At 40.1% G+C, this 23,823-nt stretch overlaps 1 protein-coding gene across 3 annotated transcripts in view; it reads right to left on the bottom strand.

Annotated features, from left to right (window-relative positions):
* Positions 1-23,823, bottom strand: part of ATRN (attractin) — a 146,647-nt gene that overhangs the window by 79,746 nt on the left and 43,078 nt on the right. For all 3 annotated transcript variants that reach the window (XM_045808244.2, XM_087853723.1, XM_045808246.2), the window contains exons 4-10: positions 22,371-22,499; positions 17,851-18,056; positions 16,632-16,800; positions 4,994-5,084; positions 3,565-3,808; positions 2,409-2,592; positions 1,211-1,365 (exon numbers count right to left, since the gene is read on the bottom strand). In XM_045808244.2, coding sequence (XP_045664200.1) covers positions 1,211-1,365; positions 2,409-2,592; positions 3,565-3,808; positions 4,994-5,084; positions 16,632-16,800; positions 17,851-18,056; positions 22,371-22,499 — 1,178 coding nt within the window. The remainder of the gene's footprint in view (positions 1-1,210; positions 1,366-2,408; positions 2,593-3,564; positions 3,809-4,993; positions 5,085-16,631; positions 16,801-17,850; positions 18,057-22,370; positions 22,500-23,823) is intronic.

Genomic DNA, 23,823 nt, shown 5'->3' with positions numbered 1-23,823 from the left:
CCTACTCAGGAAGGCTTTCCCTGATGATAACCCTTATTCTCTTGACTTAAGGCATGCCCACAGATGCTCTCATATATTCCTCTTAGACCTAGTTACACCCTGCATTGCAATTATATTGTCTGCTCAGTGTTCTGCCTCCCCCACTATGAGGCCAAGCACTGTAATTTACTCGTCGTACAATCCCCAAGCTCAGTGGCTGGCACATATACGTCTGTTAAAAAAGAACATCTGATCACACTTACACAAGAGAAGTGCCGGTACTTGTTTTGCATGAACAAATACTGCCCTCTTCTGGTCAAGTATATTACCATACCAAACAGGGTTTAAATTCCAGGTCAAAGAATGACTTCAAGAATGTGTAAAGCCAATTTTTTAGGGAACGCGATAAAGCTATTAGTTCAACCAACTTAATGCAATGCTGGTGGTCACAACTACATAACACTATTATATAAGGCATTCATTTGTAACACAAGAGGCTGGTCACCCCAAATCACCCTCAAAAATTAACATTCAACCGATTAATTGGAGTGATTTCACTTAATACAACTTAATATAGAAAAATATGTTAAAAACTTAAATAAGAAATATAAACAAGAACTTAATATAGAAGTAATGCTTTTTTAAAATAGATGTACAGTATTTGTCACATGAATATAAAAAACACCATTTGGACCTCTTTCAAATGGCCTAACCATTTTTAACTAGTGATACTTTCAGTTTCTTTTAAAATGTTGCTAATGGTGGCTCAGTCGTTAAGTGTCTGCCTTCAGTTCAGGTCACGATCCCAGGGTCCTGGGAACAGTCCCGTGTCAGGCTCCCTGCTCAGCGGGGAGCCTGTTTCTCCCTCTCCAGCTCCTCCCTGCTAGTGTTCCCTCTCTCACTGTCTCTCTCTGTCAAATGAATAAATAAAATTAAAAAACTAAATTAAACTAAACTAAAATGTTGTTAACAGGGGCACCTGCGTGGCACAGTTGGTTAAGTGTCCGACTCTTGATTTCGGCAAGGGTCATGATCACACGGTCATGAGATCGAACCCTGTGTTGGGCTCTGTGCTGGGTGTGGAGCCTGCATAAGATACTCTCTCTTCCCCCTCCCTATGCCCCTCCATCCCCCGCTCCTGCTCTATCTTTCTCTCTCTCTCTCAAAAAAAGAAAATGTTGCTCATAGACAAAAAAGATTCTTGAAACTAAAATGGCTTTGGGAAACTTACCAATGTCATAAGCCATAAAATCTGAAGAGAAGCATTTGGCACCATGGCTCATGGATGTGTCGTTGTGTGTGTTTCCTCCAAACACCAGCATGGTTCCACTCACTATCACAGCTGTGTGTAAGTAACGGAAAAATCGGCTGTCCTTAAGAATGGTCCTTTTGAGTTTATTTAAAAACAATAAATACAAGGTTAGTTTTTTAGAATATTTATCATCTATTTGCTAATGCAAACACAAAACCATTGTGCTAACTTCAGATCCAAAAGTGCAAATACTTCTAGATTTTTCCCTATATGTAAGTAACTTTCTCAACAATAAATATGCAAAATCTTAAAGGCCTATGAGAATCTTCACAAAACATATTAAGAGTCTTAAAACTGTTCCTACCTTTAACCCTATAATTCCAGTTTCTGGATAGAAATCACATCAAATACAGACCAAAGCTTATATACAATGCCTTAATAATAAGACAACAACTAGAAACCAAAACTTCCAACTGCCCAGTCTCACATGACAGAGTATTTACACAGCCACTACAAATGACAGACATTTTAGTGATAGACAGAATGTAAAATGGTATCCATAGCATGGTCTCAAATATATAAGGAAATATAAAAAGATAGAAGAGAAACCGTTGCTTTATATAATGACATTATTTCATAACTCAAATTTGCTTTACATTTATTAAAATTAGCACACTTTATATATAGTTAAATTTATAGAAGAGGGAGGAGAGTTCTAATTTAATTTAGGTCCTGAGACCACCTCTGTTTGATGATTTCATGCAATGATGCCAGTAACTAACCCCAAAGATGACACTTTAGTCATCAAGAAAAGGTTAAAAAATGGATATGTTTTACTTAATTACGGCAATATGCATACATTACAGCTTTGTAAAACAATTTATTTCTCAGGATTTTGAAGAGCTAAAATTTTATAGAGGTACTGAGTATATGAAAATTGAAAAAACAGTAAAAAAATATCAAGGATTTTTCTAATCAATCTACTACAAAATTACAGAATAACGCTATAAAATAAATACTAGCTACATTATTATCTTCTGCTTCTTTCCTAATTTTTCTATCTACAATGTTGAAGAGAATTATCTGCTAGACCTGAAAACAAAAATATAGCCCAATATTTTCCCAACAATTGCTAGAATTCACACCTTAGAGTAAAAGCTCAAGAAAAAGCACCCACCACATCTGGGTGTCCACATCGTATCTGTAGAGATCATCTGCGAGCCGGTATTTATTGGCGCTGAAAGCCTTGTAGCCCCCATGAACGTACAGGGCCTTGGTCCTGTGGTCATAGACGCTGCTATGGCCATAGCCCCCTTGGACAAGGGCACCGTTGGTTTGTAATATACTCCATGTGTTCTTAGCTGGAAGAGGAACACAGTTAAAGGCAAACATTGCAGGCTCCTCCTCTCTACTACTTAAAATGACCAATTAGTTTAAAATAAGAGATTTCAGGAGGCTTGATATGTATACATTTCTTTTATCGTTTTATTTTTATTTATTTATTTATTTTTTTAAAGATTTTATTTATTTATTCGACAGAGATAGAGAGAGCCAGCGAGAGAGGGAACACAAGCAGAGGGAGTGGGAGAGGAAGAAGCAGGCTCATAGCGGAGGAGCCTGATGTGGGGCTCGATCCCAGAACGCCGGGATCACGCCCTGAGCCCAAGGCAGACGCCTAACCGCTGTGCCACCCAGGCGCCCCTATCATTTTATTTTTAAAGGAAGGCCATCTAAAACTCATAACAAAGCCAGGTGGCCAAACATCAATCTGTTAAATGTTCTGATGTTCTAATTTACCATGTAAGAAAATAATTACATTAAATTTAAAAGACTCAGATTTCCCTTAGTTGAACACTTAATACCCTGCAACCTTCAGTGACCAATATACAGATGTACTTTATGGACCTACTTTTTCAAACTATTAATTATAGGCGGTGTTCCCACACCACCACAACACATATAATAAAACTCAACCACCGGAAAGATTATACATTTAGGGGAAATCACAGTCCATTAAACCAATCTCTAAAGGGTCATCTAAATTTTTGTTTTCTTCAGCATACTTTTTGTTCCAAACCATTTTTATTTATTTATTTTTGATACCGAAAGCATTTAGTGCCATCTTTGGCTCCTCACCAAGTTGACAGTAACAAATATATACACAACAGCAGCAATAACCTGAATTTCACTGGTAACACGGCAACATTAACTGCATTTCAAGATAAAGTACTGGGGTCAAAGTTAGGTGGAATCTTGTTAAACAGTCGTAATAATAAGGGTAAAGGTTTTAAATCTGACATTCAAAAAAGATCCCCTAGAACAAATACACCTACCCAAGTCATATTCCTGTACATTGCTGATATATCCATAGAGAGGGCAATGACCAAAGATGACCAGCATGACCACTCGGCCAGTTTTCAATGTGACGATGTGTGCCGAGTGCCCAACCACTGCATACTGCTCCTTGGCTTTCGGGGTCAACAATACCCATGACTCGTTATGAATATGGAACACTCTCAACTCATTGGTCACATTCCCTGTTGAATCAATTTTTCCCCCATACATGTAAATTTTATCCTAGGGAAAAAAAATACAAACGAAATTCTAAAAAACACCAAAAACATCAAACCTGAGAAAGAAAGTAAGTTCAAAACCTTGATGTTACTCTTAGCTTAAGAAGTGAGATCGGTAAGAGAAGGAAGGGAAGAATGAACGGGGGGTAAACAGAAGGGGGAATGAACCACGAGAGACTATGGACTCTGGGAAACAAACTGAGGGTTTCAGAGGGGAGGGAGGTAGGGGGATGGGCTAGCCCGGTGATGGGTATTAAGGAGGGCACATATTGCATGGAGCATTGGGTGTTATATGCAAACAATGAATCATGGAACACTACATCAAAAACTAAGGATGTACCGTATGATGACTAACATAACAATAAAAAATTTAATAAGAAAGAAGTGCTAATGAGATGCACCTTTTAGTGAATTACTAGGAAAAGAATGAAAGGAACAACATAAAATAAAACATCATATTCTGTATCTCCAACACTTCGTCACTGTTCTTGGACTTCCTCATATGAGATCTCTTACAGGATAAAACAGCTTGGAAAAATAAAGTTGAAGAGTTCCCTCATCCTCCCGTAAACCACAAAAACAAGGAAATGAAAGTGATTATTCAGTTATATTGCAATGTGGCTATTCTTGGCTAAACTTGCTAATTAACATAAAAGCTAATTTACACAGTATTAATTTTTAACCACTTAGCACTACAATCATAATACCCCAGTACAATTTGAATCCATTAAAATCTCTCAGGTTAAACTGGTTTCAACTCTAATTTCCACTTATAATTTAGCCAGTTATATATACACCCCCAAAACAGAAAGTTTCCCCCTAACTAAAAACCAAAACTGAAGTCAAAATTAGAGAGATAGAGAGTAGAATGGTGATCGCCACAGGCTGGAGGGGAGGAGGGATATGGAAAGTTATTCTTTCACAGGCACGGAGTTGTAGTTTTACAAGATGAAAAGAGTTACAGAGATGGATAGTGGTGATGGTCACATATTAGGAATGTATTTAATACCACTGAACTGTACACTTAAAAATGGTTAAGAAAGTAAATTTTACATTATGTATATTTTACCACAATAAAAAAGATTAAAGACAAAACCCCAACACTACATAGCTTTTCAACCACATAATACAATGAAGTAAGTGTGGAAGACTGGAGTTTCTAGCTTGATACAGAGGGGAGACACTTTACCTTGTATAGTGCTAAAGAATGACCATATCTGACAACCACATTGTTCACGGAACGGTTTAGGGGGAGCCACTCCCTAGAAGCAAGGTCGTACCTACAAAACAAACAGATCATATTTTCACCCAAAGGACAAAGCAGAGTCTCTTATACTCTTCTATTCGTGATACCGTGCCGTTGGAGATGGTCACTAAACATGCCATGCATATGAGGCACCTCTGCAAACAAACCAGCCTAACAGCTGGGTCCGTGGGGCAGATCAGAACTTGGGGAGGGGAGCTGGGCTGCGCAACCCTGGGATGAAGAAAAAAAAATCTACTGGAAGTTTCTAATGCTTCCTGAAAACCTCTTCTACACACAGTCTAAATCACTTGCAAGTTGCATTATACCGAAGGGACATTTACTGCCATAACTTCTCCTTCATTTAGTCATGTGAAATTGAACACAGGTACTGAAAAAGGAATGATGATTAAGTAAAAGAAAATTCATACCTTTTCCTTTTCTTTATCTAATTGATTTTTTAAAAGTCATATTTTCAAGAAAGCTAGAATACCATTTGGCATTCCAATTATACTATGAATTCACTTAAAGACTTTTAAAATACAAACATTAAGTAAACATCATTCCAGACATATTTCGATGCATATATACAAATAGAAGAATACATTGACAATATATATTTATACAAAGGGGATCATGCTATAGATACTTTTAATAGTGTTAATTTGTATATAATTTAATAGAAAAAAGAAATCAAAGGGAAACCAATGCTATTGTTCTACTTTAAATAAATGTTATTTTCTATAAGTTTTCCTGAAAAATCCAAGTTTTGATTATGAAAAACATTATTATGTAAACAAGAAGATATAAGAAAGTCTTACTGATATAATAAGCAAAAAAGAATACAAATAAATGTCCATCAATAGAAAATGGATTACTGAATTGTAGTATATCTCTATAATAGAATTATAGAGTGAAAAATACACTTGAACACATCCTCAACATAAATCTCAAAACAATGTTAAGCTAAAAAAATCAAACTGTAGAATACTGTTTACAGTATTTATTAATTTATTAATACAGAAAATTTATTAATTCTAGGGGCGCCTGGGTGGCATAGCGGTTAAGCGTCTGCCTTCGGCTCAGGGCGTGATCCCGGCGATCTGGGATCGAGCCCCACATCAGGCTCTTCTGCTATGAGCCTGCTTCTTCCTCTCCCACTCCCCCTGCTTGTGTTCCCTCTCTCGCTGGCTGTCTCTATCTCTGTCGAATAAATAAATAAAATCTTAAAAAAACAAAAAAAGAAAATTAATTCTAAACAGAAAATTTATTGATTCTAATGTATGTTCATATATATTAAAAGTGTAAAGATATGCATGTGAACAAACACCACCACAAAATCAGGATACTGGTTATCTTTGAGACTGGGGGGAGGGCATGCAGGGGTCTTTAATTATATTAGCAATGTCTTATTTCCTAACCTAGGTGGTGTATGCATTAGTATTCATTATTCTTCTCTAAACCCTTTCTTTTGTCTTAAATGTTTTTACACACAATCTGAAACAAAATGGTGACATTTACTGAATATGAATACTACAATAACACCAGCTATTATTTTATGTATTATTTGAATATTCCACATTTTTAAAAACACATGAAAAATTATTTAGAAGTTGGATTCACTTTAGTTTTTAAGTTATATACAAAATTAAGTTAATTTGGACAGAATCCATTAACTTCCTGCTTTGAAAGTTGAAAACCTTACTACCCACATTTCCTCCCATTTCCTCTCCCAATTTTTGTTTTGTAATTTTTGCTCTGTCTAGGTTTGCAATACATTCTACTGTACATCTGTGATTCCATAATTCTTTAGTACTGGACCTCTATTTTAGCTGAAGCAATCTCCTCACCGTCCTCTTACCACAACCTCCCCTTGAGTCTTTAATTCTTAATTGGCTGGATTTTGCTGCTGAGTGGTTATTTTCTAGTGGAGCTCGTATGTGCTCCTTTCCCTAAATTCTCTGGTGTTTAAGAATATCTGCTTGCTAGCGTTACAGCTGAATGACATCTTGGCTGGGTATAATAACTGGGGCCATCCTTTCTTGCCTTCAGAACTTTGCAGATGCTGCTCCCCTGAATAATACTGGGAGTGAATGCTGCGATGGAGAAGCCCAAGGAGAAGCCCCAGGCCTGTCTGATTTTTCCTGTTTTTACGTGGTTTGCTTTTCTGTTTGGAAGCCTGAAGAGCTCTCAGTCACTCTCATTCTCTCTCCTCCTCCCTATCTCTCCCTCCTTTCTTCTCTCTCTCTCAACTATTTGTTGAAGTCACAATATTATATTTTACTTAGGTAGAAGTAACTAAAATCCAAACAGGGTAATGTCTTTACAAAATGGACTATGTACCACTGCAATACTTTTATGGCGCTCTGGCTACAGAAGGTCTTTCCTGAGGACTAGCATGGCTTCTGAAAACACATAATACACCTCATGTTCAGGCCAGAGGCCTGTCTCCGTAAGCTTGAAAGAGAGGAAAGAATCAGAGAGAGCCCTAATCTCTAGATGATTTATTTCACTTCTCTTTCAAGTGACGTGGGGGGGGGGGTGCTCAATCTGTATCTTAATGCATTTTGCTCCTCCTACTCAATGACAGGTTAGCCCAAGAGCTTGTCAGAGACACTAAGGCACTGGCAGGTCCCAGTAACCTAGCGCAGATGAACTGCCAAAAGATCTTACATAACAGGTTGTGACTCTTTTCACAACCCAGAGAAGTAAGCACGAGTTGAGAAAAATATTGATGCAATAAAACATAAATTCCAAGCACTAAATAAATTCTTCAGGGAGCTCAGTCCAAGATAATAGAATACTGAACCACTAGTTCTAAGACCTGGACAAGCAGATAAGCAAAGACAAACTTCAGGAATTCAGAAACAGGTGTCTTCCAAGGCTGTAGCCACCTCTCTCACAAACTTCTCCTTGATGGCTGGTATCACGATGACCATGCCGGCACAGGGCACAGGACACACTCTACCACCCACAGTGGCCTGGTATTCCCATCACAGTGTCTGATCATCCAAAGACCATGGCCAAGGCTCTGTGCAGCTTGAACATGACCCCAGCCAGGGCAGGCACAGAACTACCTGAGGCTTCCCACCCAAGAATTATCCTTTATCCTAAAAGTTCAATAACTTGATCAAATCAGGTCTTACTGTTACACAGCTATGTAATTTTCCTGAAACTACTTGTGCTATTTCAATCCGTTTGTCCTATTTGTTAGGTTCTTTTCTTCAGTGACAGCAACTATCTTTATATTGGGTCTCCTGTCTTCCATGTGTCTTGTTTTCTAATTATTTCAACCTGTGTTCGTTGGAATGTCTATAAAGCTGTCAGTGATTCAATTTTCATTCCAGTTTTTTCTGTATGTAATTTATTTACATTTCCTTAGATGTGTAATCTTCCATTTCATCTCATTGTTACCATTTTCTTGTCTTTCTATTTGTGTTTTTGAATTCAAATTCTCATTACGTTGATGCTCAGCATCAAGCAGTTGGAAGCAATCTCCTTATTTTTCCTCTATGATCAGTTGTCAGCATTTACATGCTGTTTTCTTCCTCTTTATTTTCCCATCATAAGATATCTGCGTTAGCTACGTCATTTCTTTCATTTTGCTTGTGGTTAGATATTGCTCTCCAGACATCTGCAAAGCGTGGGTGATTTCTTAATTCTTTTTCTGCAATATCTAAGACAAGTTTGCCCTTCCATCCTAGCTCTAGTGTGAGAGCTGGTATTTTATGTTCTATCCACTGTTCTGAAGTCTGAGGACACGCTGGGGCTCAGAAGGGGAAGTATGCAATCTGTTAGAATAAACCACCCAGACTCTGCTCTCCTCCGAGATTTTAAGTGTCCTGGGTCAAGGACACAGCCCAAATTAAAAACAGCCCTGACTTTTGGGCAGAGAGAGTCAGCCATCCAATCAATTTCCCCTCTTTTCACCCAGTCCTCCCCAGCAACAAGTTCTTCTACTCTTCAATTAAGAGAGTGAAATAACAATGATCCCTACTCAGTTTGTGTCTTTCCAGATTTGGGGTTATTTGTAAGAGCTCTCAGAATCTCATCCATATGGTTTCTGTGGGGCAAAAAGCAGGTCAGTTGTATGGTTCCTGTGAGTCTGTTTTAAAGGTTACTGGATTAGGTGATATTCCTTTCCTCATTTGGTTACCTGCTGCTCAATCTTTCTTTATATATATATATATATATATATTTTTTTTTTTTTTTAAGAGAGAGAGAGAGACAGTCTGAGTGGGGTTGGAGGGGCGGGGAGAGGGGGAGAGAGAATTTTAAGCAGGCTCCACACTCAGGGCAGAGCCCGATGTGGGGCTCGATCCCACAACCCTGAGATCATGACCTGAGCTGAAATCAAGAGTTGTATGCTTAACTGACTGAGCCACCGAGGAGCCCCCTTACTTTTTCTTCTTAAACATTTTTTTAAAAAACTTTTTTTTTTTTTAGCTTAAAGGAAGGAAATGCAGTGATGAAGTTTCAATTGGAAATCTTAACCTGGGAGACCAAGACCATTTGTCTAAGAGGACTCTTGGTGACATAAAATGGGGACTGCTTTTTAACGCAACTTAAAAGTTTTAGGTTAACAGCGTTGTGGAATAAATGGACAGTAAGCTCAATTGCTGAAATATGCTTATGTAAGAGTATAAATGATGATAAAATTTATCATCTAAGTTCCAGAAATACTTCTTCTAAAAGGAAAAGTTAGGGGCGCCTGGGTGGCACAGTGGTTAAGCGTCTGCCTTCGGCTCAGGGCGTGATCTCGGCGTTCTGGGATCGAGCCCCACATCAGGCTTCTCCACTAGGAGTCTGCTTCTTCCTCTCCCACTCCCCCTGCTTGTGTTCCCTCTCTCGCTGGCTGTCTCTCTCTCTGTCAAATAAATAAATAAAATCTTTAAAATAAAATAAAAGGAAAAGTTAGTAAAAATTTATTTGAAAATATATTAATATTTACATGAAACACATAAAGCTGAAAAATCATGTTCTGATCAAGTACAAGCAGAAAAAATGTTACAAACAAATGTGACTCATGAGGTACACCAGTCACATAAAAAGCAAGAGGTGACATTAATATTTCCAGGAACAAATATTTGTGAAGGAAATAAATAAGTCATTTACTCTCCTATTCACCTGATAAAAACTTATTTGAGCACATTCTATGAGCTAAGCTCTGAGTGAGCAAACAAGGTCTCTAACCTTGGAGAACATAGAGTGGAAAAGGCAAAAAATGAGCAAATGCAACAAGGGGCAAACACAGCATTAAAAATGTACATTGCTCTAAAGGAAATGAGAACTATGAAAAAGAACAGAGAGAACCTGCCAGAACTGGATGATCAGGGAAGCTCTCTTGTGGTACAGTTAACTGAGATCTAAAGGGTGAGAAGAAAACAGCCCTGGGGTACAACAGCAGGAAGAGTTTGGATCGAGGGAGAGGTGAGTACAAAGGCCTTTAGAGTAAGGATGCACCTACAGAGTTTTAGGTAAAGCTAGAAGGCTGGGGAGGCAGGAAAGGAACAAGTTCAGTCTGGAAAGGTAAGCAGAGTCAGATCAGGTAGGCCCATTAGGTCCAATGGGAAAAGCCAATGATGGGTTTTAAGAAGGCAGTAAATGATGTGACTTACACTTTAAAATAATCATCCCAGTTGATATTTAAAAAATGGATTAACAGGAATGCATGGAGGGGCGCCTGGGTGGATCAGTCAGTTGAGCAATTGCCTTTGGCTCGGATCATGATCCCAGGGTCCTGGGATCGAGCCCTGCATCGGGCTCCCTGCTTGGTGGGGAGCCTGCTTCTCCCTCTCCTGTTCGCCCTGGTAGTGTGCTCCCTCTCTCTCGCTAATAAATAAATAAAATCTTAAAAAAGAAAAAAAAAGAGGAATGCATGGAAACCCACAGACTGCTAGGAATCTATTGCTGAAGTCTAGGTGAGCAATAATGGCAGGCTGGTCACAGAGAGAAAAGAATGAATATGACATGTATTTGGTCAGCTTGATGAGATTAGCATATGAGGACGTGAAGGAGAGGATCAAAATCACTCCCAGATTTTTTGCTTTGAGAGAGAATGGGGCCAAACACAAGGGAAAATCACATAAATGGTAAATACTTGACTCTCATAATATCTGTATGATAGAGGAAGGGACAATCACTTTCACACCTTTAATTTTACCTTACTTCTCAGGGTGGTGGCATGAGTGGTAGTGAAAAGTGGTTAGATTTTAAAGGTAGAGCTAACAACAAGACCTGCTGACATACTGTAGCAGAGACACTAGGGTGGTGGTCTTCATGCCCTCTGCTTCTGGGTATTCATACCCATGTATAATACCCTCCCCTCAAGTGAGCAGGATCTATGACTTGCTTCTAACCAACAGAACACGGCAAAGATGATGAGATGTCATTTCCACGACACCCGTCCTGCCAGGAGACTCAGTCTAGAGACAGACTCTCCTTGCGGCCTAATGAAGCAAACAGCCACACTAGGGAAGTCAAAGTGATAAGGAACTGTGGGCAGCCTCCAGGAGTTGAGGGCAGCCTCCATTTGACAGCCAGCAGGAAGCTGGGGCCCTCAGTCCTACAACCACAAGGAAACAGATTCTGCCAACCACCCTAGCGAGCTTAGAAGGGGACTCTTCTGCAGTTGCACCTCTAGATGAGAACACAGGCCAGGTGACACCCTGACTGCAGAGCACCCAGTTAAGACATGCCCAGAGTCCTGACCAGCAGAACTATGAGGTAATACATATGCGCTATTTTAAGCTTCTACGTTTGTGGTCATTTGTTATGCAGCAAGGGATAGCTAATGTGCGCACCGATATGGGGAGTGAAAAAATAAGAAGTCAAGGATGGCTCCAAAACGTGGGGATTAAGCAAGCAGAAGTATCAAATAGTCATTAACTGAGACAGGGACAACTGGGGCAAGAACGGCCTGGAGGAAAGATTAGTTTTGGACAGACACATACAGTTTAAGATGCCTCTTAGCCAAAAGACTGAGATGCCAAATAACGAGGCGGCGATATGGATTCAGATGAAAAGTCTAGGATGCAGACATAAATCTGGGAGTCACCAACATAAAGGCCAAGTTATCACACGAGATCACCAGGAGACTGAATATACACTCTCACAGAAGAGGACTAAGAGCTGAGCCCTGGTGCACATCATCGTTCAGAGGTTAGTCAGTTGAAGAGGAAACAGCTAAAGAGGCTGAAAAAGAATAAGTATTTGGAACAAATATCAAGAGAATATGGAATCCTGGAAATCAACAGAAGAAGTGTTTAAAAGAGGAGGGAGGGCTCAGTCGGTTGAGGGTCCAACTCTTCTTTTTTTTTTTTTAAAGATTTTATTTATTTAGTTGACAGAGACAGCCAGCGAGAGAGGGAGCACAAGCAGGGGGAGTGGGAGAGGAAGAAGCAGGCTCATAGCAGAGAAGCCTGATGTGGGGCTCGATCCCATAACACCGGGATCACGCCCTGAGCCGAAGGCAGACGCTTAACGACTGCGCCACCCAGGCGCCCCAAGGGTCCAACTCTTGATTTCAGCTCAGGACATGATCTCAATATCCTGGGATCGAGCCCCACCTCAGGCTCTGCGCTTGGCAGGGAGTCTGCTTATGGATTCTCTCTCTTTCCTACTCCCTCCCCCTCCCACTTGTGTGTGCACTCTAGCGTGTGCTCGCTCTCTCCCAAATGAGTGAATAAATCTTAAAAAACAAAAAAAAGGAGGGAGGGACTAATTATATCAAATGTTGGTGAAAGATCAAATAATATGAGGACTAAGAAATGAAAATTTGAAGTTCAGCTCCTTGGTCACATTAGCCACATTTCAAGTGCTCAATGACCACACATGGCCAGTGACATGACAGCGCCCCACTGGACAGTGCTGATGTACAGAAACAGAAGACAAGGTAAGCTAAATATGGTGATGGGAGTTTGTGGAAGTCCTCTTAGGGTAACTGTTACCTTTCAAAACAGAAACAGGAAGCAAGGCCAATAGCTGAGAATGAAAACAGGAGAAAATGTGGTGGAAATTTGAAAACCGAAAAGAAATATGGTGGCTGAGCAGGAGAATGAGAGCAAGAATGAGACAAAACCAATGGACTGTGAACCCCTGTGGGAGCCAAGGATTGCTGGAGTTCACCCAACTTCTTGCACGTACATGCATGTCTTCTGCCAAATTTGGGCAATTCTCAGGCATTATTTCTTCAAATACTTTTTCAGACACTCTCTCTTGCTCCTCTCCTTCCAGGACTCCTCCACTGACAGAAATGTTAAGAGTTTTTGTTATGGTCCACAGGTCTCTGAGGTTCTGTTCATTTTAAAAATATTCTATTTTGGGGCGCCTGGGTGGCACAGCGGTTAAGCGTCTGCCTTCGGCTCAGGGCGTGATCCTGGCGTTCTGGGATCGAGTCCCACATCAGGCTCCTCTGCTGTGAGCCTGCTTCTTCCTCTCCCACTCCCCCTGCTTGTGTTCCCTCTCTCTCTGGCTGTCTCTATCTCTGTCGAATAAATAAATAAAATCTTTAAAAAAAAAAAAAAATAAAAAATAAAAATAAAAATATTCTATTTTTCTCCCTGGTTCAGACGTAGGGCTTTCTATTGTTCTATCTTCAAGCTCACTGACTCTTTCCTCTGTCCTTTCCATTCTGCTGTTGTCCCTGTCCACTGAGATTTTTGTTTTGGTTACTGTATTTTCCAGTTCTAAGATTTCCATTTGATTCTTCCTTAGATCTTCTATTTCTTTGATAAGGCGCCATTTTTCATTTGCTTCAAGTGTGTCTATAATTGCACACTGAAGCATTTTTATAATGGCTGCTTTAAAATCTTGTCAGATAATTCTAATATCTATGTCATCCTGCTGTCAGCATCTCAACTGCCTTTTTTCATTCAAGTTGAGATTTTCCTGGCTCTTCGCATGAGAAATGCTATTCAGTTGAAATCTGAACATTCTGGGTATCATGGCATGAGACTCTGGATCTTATTTAAATCTACCGTTATAGCAGGACTCCCCTGACACCCCAGTAGGGAAGAGGGAAGTCCAACTCATTACTGCTGTTACTGCCGGGTGGGGTAGAATCCAGGCTCCCCACAGGGTCTCCACTGACATCACAGGGGTGGGGGAAGCCTCATTCCTGCCTGGTGGAGAAGAAAGTCCCAGTTCCCTAACTGGCCTTCAGAGATTAAGGCTGTAAGCAAATCACATGAAAAAACAAAAACCAAAAGGCTAAATATTAACTAGGTTACATAAAAACTAGATTGCTGAGAAAGTCCCAGCTCCCTAATTGGCCTTTTCTAACATTGGCAGTTGGGGGGTGACTGGAGCACCTCACTAGATCCTGGCAAGAGTGAAAAGCTAGATTCTACACTCAGACTTTGCTGACAGGAATGAGGGTGGGGCCATAGTTCTTTCTGTAGTGTTTGGCTGTAGTAGAGTCGTTATTTGTACCTAAAAGTTTTCGGTCTTGCCAAGCTGCCCCTTTTCTAGTCCTTACGTTAGAGAGAACAGGTGGCTTTATTCTTGGGGCTTTTCTGGCTTGTGCCTATTGGCGTTTCCAGATTGCTGCTTTTTCCAACATCAAATCTGAGATATATGAGACAAAAAGAAAACCCCTGGAATTTACCATTATCTCACTCCTTGGGGCCGAGGTTCTTAGTCAGACTGCCTTCTCTCTACCTTTTAGAGTTTTCTCATGTTTGCTTTAGATATAATGTCCAGAACTTTTAACTGTACTTAACATAAAGAATAGGGGAAAGTGACCTTCATTTCTTTGTGATTTTTAATAATTTCCTTTTTCATATTCTATTACTAAAGGAAAATCAGGGCACCTGGGTGGCTTAGTCAGTTAAGCATCTGACTCTTGGTTTCAGCTCGGATCATGATCTTGGGGTTGTGAGATCAAGCCCCACATCAGGCTCAGCACACAGTGGGGAGTCTGCTTCTCTCCCTTTCCCCCTCCCCCGTTCAGGTGTTTGTGCTTGCCCACACTCTCTCTCTATCTCTCTCTAAAGAAATAAGTCTTTAAAAAAAAATAAAGGAGTATCTTATTTCCTTTGTCTTCCTCCTGGGTTTGTCTTCAATTCTGAAATTATTTTAAAATTCTTTCCTAACTTCAATCATCTCATTTCTGGTTTTTCAACTTCTGATTCTATTGTTCTTTCATGTCTTACGTTATTTTCTTCCTGCATTTTAGCTTCTTTAGGAATAGTAAGTTCTCACTTTCATTTTTGTGATTATATTTTTCTATTATGCTTTCATGTTCGAAGGGGGGTTATTCTAGCAGGTGGTCTCTTTTTTTCTTTCTATGTTACTTTAACTTCTAATTTTCTATGTCATTAAAACTTGATACTTTTCTGTTGCTCAATTTTAAGTAAAACTACTTTTTCTTGAACTTGTCCAGGAGAGGCCTGATTTAGGACCATCTTCCTAATTTCTCAGCTCTTTAGCTCACTCTTCTGTTGTCAACAGTGTGGTGTTCAAAACAGCAGCTTACTTGTTGAGATATCTGGCTCTTTTCCCCTCCCTGACTGTTATCTGGACACTCTTTTAACTTTTCATCTATGGTCCCTATCCTCTTCAATTTGAATTCTATTCCCAGAAGTTTCTTCTTAGTGCGGAACTTTCTCTTGTCAAGAGACTGGCTAGTTCGTTTTGAGCTAAAAAGGCACAAACAAATCTAGCCCCTTCAGATCCTACTACAGATCCCTTGTGCTTACCCCTACCAGAATACACAAATCTTTCCAATTCCAGCTGATGTTCTCAAAGCAGCTTCTTCTAGGTATGCTGGAGCCTGTCACTTGGCCACTTGCCCCCCTTTACTTACTCCTGCTCAGATGCCAAAACCACACAGGTTTTGTAGCTGTCAGGGGTTAGCCCCACTCATCTGTGCAGACATTTTCTGACCAAGTTTTGTTTTGTTACCCATGTGCTTTTTCATTTTGCTATCCTAGCTGTCTATGTGCTTTAATGACTATTTGAGGGGTTCAGAAACTATGCCATTGCTGCCATAGTTTCTGCATCCCTTAAACAACAGATGCTGGTTTTTGACAATCTTCATTAATAAAAAATACCTAGAAAAAATTTCCAGGGCACAAAATCAGCATGAGTACGTGTTCATAAATTTCTCCCTAAAATCAATCTTTATAACTAACTTCATGACTCCACTGTGATACCATATATTCCCCCTTCAAGATGAGCAACATAGAACCAGCAAACAGACCTTGAACTCTGTCTGGGTCAAGTATTAGACAATGGCATAATTTCCTTTAGAAAACTATAAATTCAAACCACCTGACCTATAGAAATGCTAATTAAATTTATAGGTAAAGTAACCCCCAATTTATATAGAGCCTCAAGCAAGATATAAGAGATGGTATCTAGAAAAGATGAATTATTGCTTATTATAACAATGTATTCTTTGTGGCTCCCAACTTCAAAAACTAAGAATATGTCAAAGAAATCGTGGAACACTACTACTAAAACATTAACAGGGATTTTCCTCAGGTAATAGAATTACTGATGATTTCTTTTCATTTATCTCTATAAATTTTCGAAATGGAAAACTAATAAGCTTCTTGCAAAAATGTTTAAAACAACTTACGCTAGAACCATGTTGTAATCTGAGTGGTTGAACATATATCCTCCAACAACCCACATTATATTTCCATTGACCACAGCTTTGTGAGAGGCTCTGGGGAGCTTTAGATTAGAATATTCCTCTCGAGTCCAAAACGACTGGTTAGCTGGTACAGGAATTGAACATCCGGGACCTAATAGAACAGAATAAATTAGCTTCACAAAATGCAGCTTTAAAATAACTGCATTTAAAGTTTTAGTCATATAAATGTAACAAATACCTAAAGAATACTTAGTCTTTCCTTTAGCATCTAAATATCTGACAAAGCCCTCTAATTCATGCTTTCAATTCACTCAAAGCTGGTGACCAAGGGTCATCTCCAGTAAAATTCAAAATCACATACTTTCTAATGATGACCTGACCATATCCAGGTTAGGATTTTTTAGTAATGGAATACTTGCTTAAGCAGCTCTCAGAGGAAAGAGTAGACAAAGGAATTATTAATTCAAATGAAAAACTTAAGAGTTAAAGTGTAAAGACTAATCCCGGGAGTAATAATTCAACCCATCCAATTCCTGGAAAATCAAGAAACTCCATTCTTGGGGGGTGTGGCTCCTGCTGCAACCTGTGCACAGAGGTAGGTACTCCAACACTTCAATTACTTAACCCGCTGATGTCGGCCAAAGCACACAAACAAAAGCATTTCAACAGGCACATTTCCTTTCAAAATAAAAGTACTCTGAAGAAAAGGTAAATGTATAAAGAAAATTACTAAATCATTAACAGCTGTTATCACACAACCCTTAAAGAATTTGCTAAAGCTTCTCTGATAACCTATCTGCAGATAATTCCACTTGCTGTTTTAGGATTCTATTGTACAATCAACCCCAATTTTTTCTGAATTTATTGAAAGTTTCTGAGAGATACTATCATTGTTAGTTCTCATCCCACCTCCTAGCCTTGGTTCTCTATGTTTTCTTCAGGCTGAGACCAAGTCCTCCAATCTTCATGAATGAATTGCAAAGAATGTCAAACCCCTCCACAATTCTAAAGAGACCACAACCACACATCTATGAAATGGAAAAACTGGTAAGAATCTGAATAAAGAAACACAAAAACTTCAATGCTACCTGATATCTGATTAACATAAGTGGTATATATGCAAGGAATAAAGTCAATGTACAATCCAATGAACTAGGAAGATGCTGTAAATTGGAAGAAAAACAAAGATAAAAGCTCCTACCCTGCCACTCAGGGAAGCAGGAGCATCCTCTGACATCACTTGAATTGCAAACGCCTCGATCAGGAAAACCACAGTCATGGACACAGTGAGGAATGTCGCATGCTTCCCCCTTCCAGTTTTCCAAACACTCACATTGGACAGTGTTGCTGCTATTACTGCTCTTACATTCCCCTCGGCCTGAGCAGTTGTTCGGACACATGTCAAAACTATAAAAACAGCGGGGGAGAATGAAATTAACACAAAGCAACACTTCAATTAATTTAGCAGAACTTTTGCCTACACAAGGATTGAGACTCACTGGCTCGCAAATTCATTCACAAGCATAATGGCAGTACTTACCAGTCGGCCTAAGTGGGGTCACTCAACACTGCATGGCTAGGGCAGGTAATGAAATCAAAGCCAACCCTGCTGGATTCTCACAAGGGGAGACAAGTTAAAGAACTTAAAGGGAGAAGAAATTCTTGCAAAATGTCCAGGCTTAGCTTCTCAAGGGTGGGATGACTATGCTAGTCTTGGTGGCCCCACCAGTGGTGAGCATTAGGAAACTGTCAAATGCAGGGCACCTGGTGGCTCAGTCGGTTAGGCATCTGCCTTCGGTCAGGTCATGATCTCAGGGTCCTGGGATCAAGTCCCACATCAGGCTGCCTCTCCCTCTGCCCCTCCCCCTGCTTATGCTCATTCTCTGTCTCTGTCTCAAATAATTAAAATCTAAAAAGAAGAAAGAAAGAAAAAAAAACATCAAATGCAAGCTTGCAAGTTTGGAGGAGAGGATTAAACAAAGTGCTAACAATATATTACCCATCCTCATGGTATGTATGCCTCTGAATAGTCTCTGAAAGTTCAGAGAATTAAGATTATTGCCCAGATTGTTGTATTTAAAATTCCTCAGTAAGTTCATGTCAAATGGAAGAAAAGGGAGGACCGGTTCAACTCAACAGTTTAACTATAATGCATCTCGTAATGACACAACTTAAGATAACCATATTGAGGAGCACGTGAGTGGCTCAGTCAGTTAAGTGTCTGCCTTTGGCTCAGGTCATGATCCCAGGGTCCTAAGATGGAGCCCATGTCAGGCTCCCTGCTCAGCGGGGAGTTTGCTTCTCCCTCTGCCTCTGCCTGCTGCTCCCCCACCTCCTTGCTCGTGCTCTGTCTCAAATAAATAAATAAATAAAATTAAAAAAAAAGAGATAACTGTATTGACAGCACTCTGAGAAGATATAATTCAGATTTTTAAATAGGGGAGCAATAACCGGACTATCAGGATACTTTTAAGGGTGTAGATTTCTTCTAAGGCCTATGAAGAAAACTAAAATGAAATTTTGTAGCAAAGCATGTCAAAAAATTAGGAATCAGTTGTTAAAAACAAGCTAATTAATGTTCACTCCTACACCCAAATATCAGTTTATGACATATTTATAATAAAATTCTATATTTATATACAATATTTTTATAATCTATGTAACTATAATGTAAGAAATGTGTATGCTTACTTTTTAAGCCCCAGTAAGCAGAATAAGTACACAAGGTATTTGGTTAAAAAAGCTGAATGACACTCTTATAGGCCTCTAGAAGGTGGTGTCTACGGTCTCTATAATAACACACACACAGAAGTGAAGCTTCATTATATCTTTAAGATCGTAAGAAAAAGGCCTTTGCAAGACAACAGTTTATAAAAAGTAAGTTTAAATCTCAGATTGGACTTGTTACGGTAAGATGGTACAATAATCACACTTTGTTTTTATAAAAGGCCTAGAATAAAACTGCAGTAAAACATTGCCATGATGTGCTCACCCCTCTGCTTCACACCAAAGATATGTCAAATTATAATTTCCTACTGACACACATATTAACCGTATACAAGGGAATGGCACACGACCAAAACTTAATGTTACTGAAAAAGGAAGAGGAGGGAGTAACTCTTAGCACCCTTTAAACTAAAGGAGGGCAAATATCACAACTTCCCCTGCCCCTCAACTTCTCCACTCCAGCACCCTCCGGCATACGTTTACTTCATGTGCCAAAAATTAATTGTGAGCACTCTTTAAAGTTACATAAAATCTCAAAACACAAAAATCATTTGAATCTCTGAAAAATGAAAGTGGCAGGTAATACATCAAAACATCTGCTTGTATGTCTAAATTGGAGTAATGAGAAAACGAGTATAATTATCTGTGCTTAAGATGTGACTTAGAAATAAGATGAAGTACCAATTTGTGTGAAAATAAAATATAACTTTTTTTTTTCTTCTTTGAAAAAAAATGAGGCAACACGGAAGTAGCTGTGGGTACTAGTCTCAAGGGCCTCCCAGCTGAGGTCGGCCCAAAGCTACGATTCAGTGCAACCTGAGGGTGCCTGGAAAATGAGTAACAACGTTTTATGTATGTCTTTCTGGGCATTCTTCCAGGAATAAAGAACATTGTTTCATTTGGCTTTTCAAAGGGTCTACAAGCCCCAAAATGGTTTAGGGCTCCTTTTTAAAGAACAGAGATCTTGGAACCAAGAAACTAGTAAAATTTAGGATAACCTCAACATTCCTTCATTTAACAAATAAATACTAATTCTGGTCTTCAGGAGAGATCAAGGCTTCCCCTACACCAATCAAGGTAAGAATAACATGCATTTCTTGGGAAGATAATGGCCACAGAGCTAGCACAGCTCTCCAGTGATGGGGCAAAGGGCTTCCAATGTCAAGGGGTACTTCTATTGCCCCCTCTCTAGGTGTGCTCCCTCCCTGGAGTTTCCCTTCTCCCCCAAGGCTGCTACCAGGAAGGACCTTGCAAGAGGGAAGACTGTGCCTAAGAACCTGTAGGGAACCCAGAATGGGGCCTAGATGAATGGCTAGAGTAATGCTCCTCAGAGTGTGGACCATGGACAGGCGGCAGCAGCATCACCTAGGGGCTTATCAGAAATTTGGATTCTCAGGCCCCAGCTCTGTTGAACTATGGTCTCTGGAGAAGGGCCAGGGATCCGTGTATTAACAAGCCCCTCCAGGAGATCCCTGTGCATGTGAAATTTGAAAAGTACCAGCCTAAACCTCTCCCCTCCCCTCCAGAGCTGAACTTCTTCCCAGAGTGTCCCACTCTCAATGCTGTGACTTTCTAACCTTCCATTCTGAACTGTGCCCCTTCCGGGCCCCTGACTCCACGCTCCCCCGCTAGGGTCACCTAGGGCCCCCTCCGCTTACTCAACCTCATAGCTGTCAGTTCCCTCCTTAAAACTTTTCTTTCCTGAGCTTCTCTGATAACACAGCCCAGTGGCATTCCTCTGCCCCTTAGCTGCCTCTACTGCTCCTCTCCTCACTGTGCGCATGCCCCATAAGCCTGTCACTGTCCCTGTGCCAGGGATTCCCAGATGACATCCCCAGCCCTGACAGGTCTTCTGGGGCCTGGATCTGAATGTCAATGTCCTGCGTAGACAGCTCACATGTGCAGAACCGGACTCATCAGTCCTTCCCCTCAACCAGCCTTTTTGCCTGCCAGGCTCACTAAAAATCACCTTGCTAGTACTGTGATACACTGCTCAGGCTGCCAAGTCACAAACCTTGGGCACCTGAAAAGCTAAATCAGCATACTAAGCAAGACAGAGATGGCTCTAAATAGGCCTAAAGAATCTGGAGACCCTGAGAAAACGGGCAAAAAAAGAATCCAGCATAAAGGTTATACATGGAGCTTACTGCCTCTGCCAGGAGTTGGCAAACTTACTCTGTAAAAAACCAAATAGCATCTTAGGCTCCTTGTGCCACAGAAGCTCTTAATAAAAGACCCCTTGCTTAGGGTGCTTTATGGATTTAACTACTTATGAAAACAAACATTTCTTTTTTTTTTTTTTTTAAAGATTTTATTTATTTGACAGAGATAGAGACAGCCAGCGAGAGAGGGAACACAAGCAGGGAGAGTGGGTGAGGAAGAAGCAGGCTCATAGCGGAGGAGCCTGATGTGGGGCTCGATCCCATAACGCCGGGATCACGCCCTGAGCCGAAGGCAGACGCTTAACCGCTATGTCACCCAGGCGCCCCAGAAAACAAACATTTCTTAAGAGGGAAAAAAAGAAAAGACAAAAGTTAGCCTCTCTATCACAACAAATTCCCAAAGCTGTCTAGGTCTGCTTGTCTACATTTCCTTTCTAACCTCAACTAAGTCCTCATCAATGGGCCAACCACTGAGTACATGAAAATGACTAGTATCTGTTAAACTGCACTTAGCAAGAATCCCAATGTTTTCATCCATTAGCAGAAAAATGCCCCTCTTTTCCAGAAGAAGTTCAAAAGCAGTTAAGACCTGGGTTGAAACTGTGGTCCCAACTCTTTGACAATGTATTTTACCATTTCCCACCAGTTTCCTCAATTGTAGAACACAGTGTCCGTACCTCACTGAGTTTTTAAAAGAACTTTAAGTGAGAAAATCCATGCATGTGCAATGCCTGGCACACTGTCAGACCTCAATATATGTTAGTCATTATTACTGTTAAAACTATTACTGTTAAAACAAATAAGTCACAAAGACTAGACTTAAAGATCTTACTTGTAAGTGATATTAAATCCAGTCAAATTATAAGCAGCATCACTAAAAAAATGCAGCAGGGCATAACCTGATGTGGCAACAACCTCAGGGACAGTCTCGTTGCCGTCTCTCTCGGGAACGATGAGGCCACTGAAACGAAAACACATTTCTTACAAAGGGAAGCATGGTTACCAGGCACGTCACGTGGCGGCACACAAATTCAAAACTGGAATTCGTCCTTAGAATTAAAAAAAAAAACCCAACACTTTCAGGAAGAGTGGCAAATTCTTGTGATAAATGTAGAGCGCCACCCGATTAGTTCTGGATCCAGTTCTGAATCCTCTGAGGAACAGATCTGAATCTTTCACTAGGCTCTTCTTTATCCTGGGTTATATTTCTAATGAGATTTGCAATCAATGGTTCTGTTCTTTTTATTTTTATTTTTGGTATATAAAACTACAATGCTTCGAAAAACTGAGTAAACCTTCAAAATCACAGAAAGTAACAAACTGTATCAGTTGATGAATGCCAAATATAAACTATTGAAAAGCATGAAAAGTAAAAATATAAATGAACTGATAAACACCCACAATCTTAACTCTATTATCATTCCGATGTACTTTCTTTGCCTAATTTCACAAGTAATTCACCATAAGCATTTCCCATCTTATTCAGAGTCCAGCACACAATATATTTGCAGGGTGTCTGGAGAGCATTAAAAATTATCAAGTCAAAGGGTCTAAATGATGGCTTTAAGGCTCTTGATCCATAAAACCAACTTGCTTTCCAGAAGCAATACGCGAACTTGAAATCTCATCAATACGAGAATGGAAAGGTCCATCCTACCTCACTTACCAACAGGAAGGATACCAGTCCTATTTTAGCTTTGGTAATTTAGTAAGTGAAAATCAATTCTTTTATATTGTGGTTTTGAGGTTCTTTCACACTCCCGAGGTTCATCATTTTTCCTATGTTTACTTGCCTTCTGCATTTCTTCATATGGGCACATCTTTTGCCCAATTATCAATTTGCTATCACCACTACCACCATCACCGCATTCAGTGAAAACCTGAATCCTTACCAGGCCCTATGCAATCTGCTCCACACACACAACCCCACCCAACGAACAAACGTCTCATCTATTACTCTCTTCCCTTCACTCACTCGACCCCAGCCACACTGGCCTCCTTGCTTTCCTACAGCACACACCACATAAACTCCCCCCTCAGAGCCTACGACAATCTCCAATAGTCATTCACTGTGACCTAGCAATTCTAAGTTCTTTGTAGAACTAACACTTGCTCATGTACACAAAGACAAATATACAACAATCCTCACTGCAGCACTATTCAGAATGGCAATAGGTTGAAAACCATCCAGGGGCACCTGGCTAGCTCAGTTCGTAGGGCATGCAACTCTTGACCTAGGGGTCATGAGTTCAAGCCCCACACTGAGCACAGTGATTACTTAATTT

This window comes from Ursus americanus, chromosome 22 (genome assembly GCF_024610735.1).
Source record: "Ursus americanus isolate L20-20 chromosome 22, mUrsAme1.1.p, whole genome shotgun sequence".
Taxonomy (NCBI): Eukaryota; Metazoa; Chordata; class Mammalia; order Carnivora; family Ursidae; genus Ursus; species Ursus americanus.
This window is presented reverse-complemented; position numbering and strand designations above follow the sequence as displayed.